This window comes from Micromys minutus, assembly GCF_963924665.1.
Source record: "Micromys minutus genome assembly, chromosome: 9".
Classification (NCBI taxonomy): domain Eukaryota; kingdom Metazoa; phylum Chordata; class Mammalia; order Rodentia; family Muridae; genus Micromys; species Micromys minutus.
The window spans coordinates 56,488,880-56,498,273 of NC_137978.1; the positions used below are offsets into that span (position 1 = coordinate 56,488,880).

Genomic DNA, 9,394 nt, shown 5'->3' on the forward strand with positions numbered 1-9,394 from the left:
AGCGAAACACAACAAGCAGCCGAATCAGAACCTCTTTGGAACCCTTTGGAGAAGCTGTGCAAGAAGCTGACATCACACCCACCCTGTGAAAAAATCTGCAATATGTCCCTGTCCTTGGTATAAAGTTATCCTTCTGGCAAGAGTTGAGCTGAGCTCCCTCATTTAAATGGTTCATTTTGTGTTTTCCTTTACAGAGGTCTCTTCCCCTCGAAGTCTTTCCAAGGGACACCGATGTAGCACTCTCACGCCTCTGCACAAACATGCAGAGAGCTTGGTACTGGGGAACCAGCTGAAGGTACTAGGGAAGGCACGGGAACCGCAGCCAAATGAAACAGGGAGCGAGGCAAAAGACACTTAGGCAAATAAATGGCCCAATTAGCTTGGAAAACTGCCAATATAGCCGTTTCTCTTCATGCCCACCACCAAATACAGAATATTGAATCAGTAAATCCTAAGGCAGCGGATATTCTACTGGCACCAGATTGGAAGGGAAATGTTTATCCACAAAGAGACTACAAAATACTAATAGCATCAAAGATCTCCAGTGATGCCAACCGTATTTCAAGTAGTGTGTTGGATGCAGAATATGCAGAGTAAGGAAAAACAGTCGTTGCTCTCAAAGGTCTAATGAAGAAGGCAGACACATCCGAAAAGCGCAACGAAGGCTGTAGGTGCTGAATTAAGTCTGTTCACACACAAGAGTACAACAACCAGAGCAGAAACATTTTTTGGCAAGATAGACAGAGGAGTGTTCCAAGATGTAGGAGGAAAACCAGATGAGTGGTCTCCTTGGGAACCTCAGAGGTGCTCAGGTGAACTTGACAATACCTCTGAATACTGGGTTCACATCAAGGATGACTTGAGTGTGACCTTGAGCTTGTCTCTGTCCACTAGGGCTCGCTCTCTGGCGGGGACCTGGCCGCCTAGTTCCCATTAGTAGGGGAGCCGCCCAGCTTCAGTTTCTCCAGGTACTGGGCATGCGCGGGCCTGTGGCACTGCAGGACCTTGATGGCATCTTCAATCTTGAACCACTGGCGCTTTCTGCGGATGCTGACCGAGTCTTCCCAATCCTCCAGCAGCTCGGTGACGGTGAGCACGAACACGTAGGTCCGGTGCTTGCGGTCCTGGTTCTGCTCGAAGACGCCCAGCAAGCGGCCCAACTTGCCCTTGACTCCCGCCTCCTCGTACACCTCGCGCACCGCCGCGCAGTCGGGCTCCTCCTCGGGCTCCACGCCCCCTCCGGGCACGATCCAGCGGTCGGGGTAGCGGCTGCTGCTCACCAGCAGCACCTCCTCTTCGCGCTCGCTGCGGAGGCACAGGCACGCTGCGCGTTTCCTGTAGCCCTCGGGGTCGTAGGTCCGCGTCTGGTTCGGCTTCCACTTCATCCTCTGCTTCGCCAAAGACACAGCCTCTGAGGTCGCTTACAGCTGCCTAGGGAGCAGCCAAGGAGCTCCTGCTGGCAGGGATGGGGCCTGGAGATGCTGGAGGGGAGCAGAGCAGAGTCAGGATAATCTTTTCTAGTACCATCATTTGCCTGTAAAATTCCTCATGTTTTTATTTATTCTTACCTGTATTATTTTATTTTGTTAATAAACTACATTTGTTTGAGTACTATCTGGGTTGTTTCCCGCTTCTGATTATTGCAAATCAGGTGGCTATGAAAATAGTGACTTTGGTGGGGAATATTCAGGGTATATGCCCAGGAGTGAAATAGCTGGCTCATTTGGTTGATGTGTTTGTTTCTAACATCCAGGAACAACCGAATGGTTTTCCAGAGTGTTGGCACCAATTGCCAATTTCACCTATTTCTTTACATCCTCCCCAGCATGTGCAGTTATTGGAGTTTTGGATCTCAGCCATTCTTAATTTTGTGAGTTGAAATCTCCAGGTCATTTTGATTCACATTTCCCAGAAGACTAAGGACGTTGAAATTTTCCTTAAGTGTTTCTTTGTCATTAGAGATTATTCTAACAATGAAGTAAAGGGAGGATTGAAGGGCTAAAGAGGAGGGTGACCCCATAGTAATTCCTCCAGTCTCAAAGAACCTAGAGTCTAGAGAGCTTCCAGAAACTGAGCCACCCTACCTGTCAGGTGAACATGCTTGTCCAAATCCCCCAGTACCTAGCATAAGAGTTTCAATGTGTAAAACTGACTCAAGATTTCCTAGAGATTAGAGGAAAATGCCATGCAGCAGAAATTGGAGGTGCGTTTTGTATTATTCAGGGTTTTCTGGCCTCACAGAACTTATTGGCAGTCTCTATATAGTGAAGAATTTGTTGGTGACTTACAGTCTGGAGTCCAACTCCCCGATAATGCTCGTCAGCAGCTGTGAAACCCAAGGATGTAGCAGATGCTCAGTACCACAAGGCAAGCAGGCAAAGAGAGACAGCCTTCCTTCTTGTAAGGTCCTTATATAGGTCTCCGACTGAGGTGTGTCCCAGATTAAAGGTGTGTACCACCACACCTGGATCTGAGACTTGCTTTGTCCCAAATGACCCTGAGCTCAGTGATCTCCTTGCCTTAGTGTCCTAAGATTAATAGCCTCTATGCCTCAAGATCTGGATCAAAGGTGGGTCTCCCAATTCTGGATTGTGGTTCATTCCAGATATAGTCATGTTTGCAAACAGAAATAGCCACTAAGCATTACACTACTACAATTCAGGCAGTGGTGGCACACATGTTTGATCTCAGCTTGTGGCAGGCAGAGTAAGGAGGATCATCAGACACACCAGAAGAGGGCCTCGGATCTCATTACAGATGGCTGTGAGCCACCATGTGGTTGCTGGGACTTGAAGTCAGGACCTCTGGAAGTCCAGTCAGTGCTCTCAACCTATGAGCCTCTCTTAACTACTGAGCCATCTCTCCAGCTCACCTATCCTGCGTTCCTTGAAAGGATTAGACCACATATCAATCAGCAGATGAACATGCCTTCTTTTGACTTTATTTTTACTTTAAGCTTCTTTAGACAGGATCTTCCATGGCTGAATTGAAGCCTGCTATATAAAGTAGGCTGGCATCAGATTTAAAGCTCATCCAGCCTGCGGGTTCCTGTTGCTCTCAAGGGTGGGTATGGGAGGAGAGGAGAAAGCAAACTATGAATGAGATACAAAGTCTATTAAACACACACATATTTTATATATGTAAATATGCATTTACACTCAAACACACACACACACACACACACACACACACACACACACACACACACACACACAGGTTATTTCCTGCACGTCTGAGGACACCCTGAGTTCTATGAAGATAAGAGACTAGGAATCAGTGACAGATACAAATACCATTTGTTTGTTGGTCTTTTGTGTTTGTTTGCTTGTTTTGCCTTATTTACTAAGTTATGAGTCTATTTATTTATTTAATGTGCACGAGTACATGTCCCTGTCTTCAGACACAGATGAGGAGGGAATAAGGCACCGTTACAGATGGTTCTGAGCTACCATGTAGTTACTGGGAATAGAACACGGTTCCCTTGGAAGATCTCTTAGTGCTCTTAACCGGTGAGCCATCTCTCCAGCCCCTTGCTTTGCTTTGTTTTAAAGACACATATCATACCTGGCTGTTTTGACAGTCACAGCCTCCCTCTGCCTCCCTGTTGCTGAGATTAAAAGCACATCAAATTATGCCAGGCTTAAATTCAGTAGTGAAAGCACTTGAGAATCTCACATCTGACATTCCAGCTCAGACTGCCTTGAAGTCAAGGTCACCTTGACATTCTCAGTGAGACTGTCTCAAAAGACAAAAACAAATCTAAATAATAGAAAAAAAAATCCCACAGGAATCACAGTGCCCAACTAATAATTAGAGGTAATTGAGAACACACTTGGACATTCAGGTTAAACGGCCCACAGGTGGCAGAGGTAGGACAATCTCTGTGAATTTCAGGCCAATCTCTTTTGTTTTTTAATTACATTCCAGCCATTGCCCCCCTCTCACAGTTCCTCATCCAATCCCCCCTCTGCTTTGCCTCCAAAGGGTGCTTCCCTTCCACTCCAACACCCCTCCATCTCACCTACTCTAGGGCTTCAAGACCCTCCAGGATTAGGAGCATCTTCTCCCACTAAAGTCACACTAGGCATTCCTCGGCTACATGTGTGTTGGGGGCTTTGGAGCAGTCTGTGTATATTGCCTGGTTTGGGGGCTCAGTCTCTGGGATCTCCTGGGTTTCCAGGCTCACCGAGACTGGTTTTGTAACTATGGCATTGCCCTCCCCTTCATCTTCTTCAATCCTTCCCCTAACTCAACCTTAGAAGAATCTCGAACGGCTGAAAAGCACTTAAAACATTTAAAGTCATTAGTCATCAGGGAAATGCTAACCACGATGAACTCGAGATTCTACCTTACAACAAACAGAATGGCTAAGATCAGAAACTCAAGTGACTGCACATGTTGGTGAGGATGTGGAAAAAGAGGGGCAGTCTTTCTTCGCTGGTGGGATTACAAACTGGTGCAACCGCTCTGTTATACAATCTGGTGGATCCTCAGCAAATTGAAAACCCTCCGACCTGATGAGACAGCTATTCTACACCTGGGCCTTTACCCAGAAGATTCCCCACCATGACACAAGCACACGCTCCACTATGTTCATAACAGGCGAATTTGTAATAGCCAGAGATGGAAACAACCCAGATACAGCAGAATACATACAGAAGATGAAGTTCCTTTACACAACGGAAGATATTCAGCTATTAGAAAATGAGGACATCATGGATTTTGGAGGCAAATGGATAGAACTAGAAAATACTATCCTGAGTGAGGTAACTCAGATCCAAAACAACATGCATGGCCTGTACTAACTGAAGAGTGGATATAAGGCAAAAATACAGAATATCTAGGATACAGCCCAGACAATCTTATGGAGACAGAACTCATCACATACAAGAAGAACCCACCAAGTAATACATTATAAGAACAATTTAAGGAAGGACAGGGCTAGACTAGGTTGCATGAGATGAGGTATTCTTATGGAGCCGAGGGACTCTCTTGATCTTGGACACTGCTAACAGATCACCATAACGAGGCCTGAAAAGGCTGTGATTCCAAGCTACGAGAAACAGATAGTTCTGCTGTCTGCTATGACCCTTTGTATACCTTCCAGATGACCTTTCCCTTTGTAGCCACACCCTCCCAGCCCATACCAACCTCTGATGAAAAAGCTGAGTTTCTACCCACTTGTTTATTTTCAGATTTGAATGGTGTAGGTAAATTGGATCAGATCCATACAGAGGAAGATTCTTAGGCGAAATCCGGGTTCACAAAAGTTTCTTGAAGCCAAATTTTTGTGATTGATGCCTTTATTCACATTAGTTTCAAAGCAGAGGTAGGTAGATCTCTCAGTTCAAGAATACTCTTGTGTACAAGCATAGGACACTTGTCTCAACCTCAATTTGACTATATATTGGCATCAACCTCAGGACATGACCTTCTATTTTCTGCCTGAACAACTCAACTCATTGTAGTCTAAAGCCTGTGGGTATCAGCATGGGAACGATTCAGCCTATGGCAAGAAACTACAGCAGTAGCTTAGTGGGCCAACATGGATGTTGGGAAGTCACTTGCACTCAGTCAGACCAAGTCCCCTCACACTGATTCCTACATTTCCTCCATCTGCTGCAGCTCTTCATAGAACATGAGATTGAAGGGACAGAGCCAGGAGTTCTTACTCTTTTCTCCTGTAGAGCATTTCCAAAAATTCACTTGGTTTAGATTCATTTTTCCTTGATTTCTGACACTGGGTCTGACCACATAACCATAAAAGGGAAAGTGATGTAAGCAGAAGGATTCACTGGCATGTCTATCTCACATTCCCAGTCTTTCTTTTTATTTCTTTATCTTTTCTATGTTTTTCATATTTATTGGATACTGCCTGTATTTACATTTCAAATGTTATACCCTTCCCCACCACTTCCCTCCTTCCTCCCCTCAACTTGTTTCTTCCAGGAAGGTGCTCCCTCTCCCAATCACCCTCTCCACCTCAGTGCCTTGGCTGATTGATGATGTTGCTCTTTCCATGAGGGTGCAAATCTTTCAGCTCTTTCAGCCCTTTCTCTGGCACTTTCACTGGGGTCCCTGTGTGGAGTCTGATGTTTAACTGCAAGCATTCTCATCTGTGTCTATATGGCACTTGGGGAGCCTCTGAGGAGACATCCATATCTGGTTCCTACCAGTCAATACTGCTTGGGATCAGCAATATTGCTTGAGTTTTGTGTCTGCATATGGGGTGATTCTCCAAGGGAGGAAGTCTCTGTAGATCTTTTCTACAATCCCTGCTCCTCTACTTAACCTTGTATTTTCCTGGCCCCAGTTTTGTTCTTCCTTCTTTGAAGGACTGAGCGTTCCATATTATGGCCTTTTTTTCTTTTAGAGCTTCACAAGTTCTGTGGTTTCTTGGGTATTGTGAGGCTTTTTTGGGGGGTAGTATCAACTGATAACTGAGTACATACCCTGACTGTTCTTTTGTGGCTGGGTTACATCGATCAGGATGATAGCTTCAATTTCCACCCACTTGTCTAGGAATTTCATGAACTCCTTGTTTTTAATAGCTCAGTAGTACTCCATTGTGTATGTGTACCATAAGTTCTGAATCCATTCCTTACTGGAAATCAAACACTGCACCTCAATGAGTAGCAAGCATTCTTAAACACTGGATCTTGACTCAAAAAGAACATATATGCAATTCAGATTGTGCCCTTTGAAGCATACAAGTGTAAATCTCTGCAAGGAAATAACAATTAGGTGTTTTTGTATTCTGCAAAGTCTAGGAGAAGAACGGGGCAGATATGAGATGACCCAATATAATGGGCCAGGAAGGAACAATAAAAAATTATGAATTTAGAGAATTAAGTAAAAAATGCACGTTCTCATTCAAAAACAGTTTTATTGGAACCTATGGGAAATTATGATGCTAACTGGTTACAGAAGGTAACAATATCAGACTTCAGTGCCTCCCCAATAAAGGAGAGGAAGAGAACCTCAGCCTCTGGGAGCCTGGAGGTACAGCTTTCCCCTGCCTGGACATGGCGATCTGTTACCAGTGTCCAGAAGAACTAAGTCCCTCAGCTCCACCAGGATACCACACCTCATGTAACCTGCTCCAGCCTTGACCTCTTAAAATTTTGGTTATATGATTTGTACTTGGTGGTTTTTGTTTAAAAGCGTTTTTTTTTTTTTTTTTTTTTTTTTTTTTTTTTTTTTTTTTTTTTTTTTTTAAGTAAGACTGCCTGCTCTGAAAACTAAGCAATTTTTATTATTTGGCTACTAACCACTTACCAATTAGTACATATCATGCATGTCATTTTTGGTTTGTATTACCTCAATCAGGATAATATGTTTTTTTAAAGGAATACAGTTTTGCAATTTTTATTATGGAAAGTTTCAACCATATACAAAAGCATAGAGAATAATGAATTCTCAGACATCTATCACACAGCTTCAACAATTATCATGTCAGAGTCGATCTTGCCTCATCTATGGACAAACTTATACCACCCCGATTATACTGAAGCAAATAAACAGTAGCATCTGTGTAAATTTTCAGTACAGTTTTCTTAAAGATAAAGGTTCCTTTAGAAAGCAAATCCACAGTACAAATCACAAGCAGACACTCCAGTAAATTATAATGTGTGGTTTTATTTTAAAATCTGTAAGATGTGGGGACACAATACATTTCACTGGTACCATGAGGAAGAGTGTGAATACTAAATGGGAGTGCGAGCCTTTCCCAATACAGTGGTTTATAATGAAAGAGCGAAACACAACAAGCAGCCGAATCAGAACCTCTTTGGAACCCTTTGGAGAAGCTGTGCAAGAAGCTGACATCACACCCACCCTGTGAAAAAATCTGCAATATGTCCCTGTCCTTGGTATAAAGTTATCCTTCTGGCAAGAGTTGAGCTGAGCTCCCTCATTTAAATGGTTCATTTTGTGTTTTCCTTTACAGAGGTCTCTTCCCCTCGAAGTCTTTCCAAGGGACACCGATGTAGCACTCTCACGCCTCTGCACAAACATGCAGAGAGCTTGGTACTGGGGAACCAGCTGAAGGTACTAGGGAAGGCACGGGAACCGCAGCCAAATGAAACAGGGAGCGAGGCAAAAGACACTTAGGCAAATAAATGGCCCAATTAGCTTGGAAAACTGCCAACATAGCCGTTTCTCTTCATGCCCACCACCAAATACAGAATATTGAATCAGTAAATCCTAAGGCAGCGGATATTCTACTGGCACCAGATTGGAAGGGAAATGTTTATCCACAAAGAGACTACAAAATACTAATAGCATCAAAGATCTCCAGTGATGCCAACCGTATTTCAAGTAGTGTGTTGGATGCAGAATATGCAGAGTAAGGAAAAACAGTCGTTGCTCTCAAAGGTCTAATGAAGAAGGCAGACACATCCGAAAAGCGCAACGAAGGCTGTAGGTGCTGAATTAAGTCTGTTCACACACAAGAGTACAACAACCAGAGCAGAAACATTTTTTGGCAAGATAGACAGAGGAGTGTTCCAAGATGTAGGAGGAAAACCAGATGAGTGGTCTCCTTGGGAACCTCAGAGGTGCTCAGGTGAACTTGACAATACCTCTGAATACTGGGTTCACATCAAGGATGACTTGAGTGTGACCTTGAGCTTGTCTCTGTCCACTAGGGCTCGCTCTCTGGCGGGGACCTGGCCGCCTAGTTCCCATTAGTAGGGGAGCCGCCCAGCTTCAGTTTCTCCAGGTACTGGGCATGCGCGGGCCTGTGGCACTGCAGGACCTTGATGGCATCTTCAATCTTGAACCACTGGCGCTTTCTGCGGATGCTGACCGAGTCTTCCCAATCCTCCAGCAGCTCGGTGACGGTGAGCACGAACACGTAGGTCCGGTGCTTGCGGTCCTGGTTCTGCTCGAAGACGCCCAGCAAGCGGCCCAACTTGCCCTTGACTCCCGCCTCCTCGTACACCTCGCGCACCGCCGCGCAGTCGGGCTCCTCCTCGGGCTCCACGCCCCCTCCGGGCACGATCCAGCGGTCGGGGTAGCGGCTGCTGCTCACCAGCAGCACCTCCTCTTCGCGCTCGCTGCGGAGGCACAGGCACGCTGCGCGTTTCCTGTAGCCCTCGGGGTCGTAGGTCCGCGTCTGGTTCGGCTTCCACTTCATCCTCTGCTTCGCCAAAGACACAGCCTCTGAGGTCGCTTACAGCTGCCTAGGGAGCAGCCAAGGAGCTCCTGCTGGCAGGGATGGGGCCTGGAGATGCTGGAGGGGAGCAGAGCAGAGTCAGGATAATCTTTTCTAGTACCATCATTTGCCTGTAAAATTCCTCATGTTTTTATTTATTCTTACCTGTATTATTTTATTTTGTTAATAAACTACATTTGTTTGAGTACTATCTGGGTTGTTTCCCGCTTCTGATTA

At 45.2% G+C, this 9,394-nt stretch overlaps 2 protein-coding genes across 2 annotated transcripts; both read right to left on the reverse strand.

The window, feature by feature from the left end:
* Positions 1-923: 923 nt before the first annotated feature.
* LOC308424063 (diphosphoinositol polyphosphate phosphohydrolase 3-alpha-like) lies at positions 924-1,385 on the reverse strand (the record flags this gene model as incomplete). Its single annotated transcript, XM_080920943.1, has 1 exon — positions 924-1,385. One exon carries the CDS (start codon positions 1,383-1,385, stop codon positions 924-926), a length of 462 nt encoding a protein of 153 aa, XP_080777069.1.
* A 7,292-nt stretch (positions 1,386-8,677) lies between these two features.
* On the reverse strand, positions 8,678-9,139 carry LOC308423994 (diphosphoinositol polyphosphate phosphohydrolase 3-alpha-like; the record flags this gene model as incomplete). The annotated part of the gene is made up of 1 exon (XM_080920830.1): positions 8,678-9,139. The coding sequence occupies one exon, from the start codon at positions 9,137-9,139 to the stop codon at positions 8,678-8,680; it is 462 nt and encodes a 153-aa protein (XP_080776956.1).
* Between the last annotated feature and the right edge of the window lie 255 nt (positions 9,140-9,394).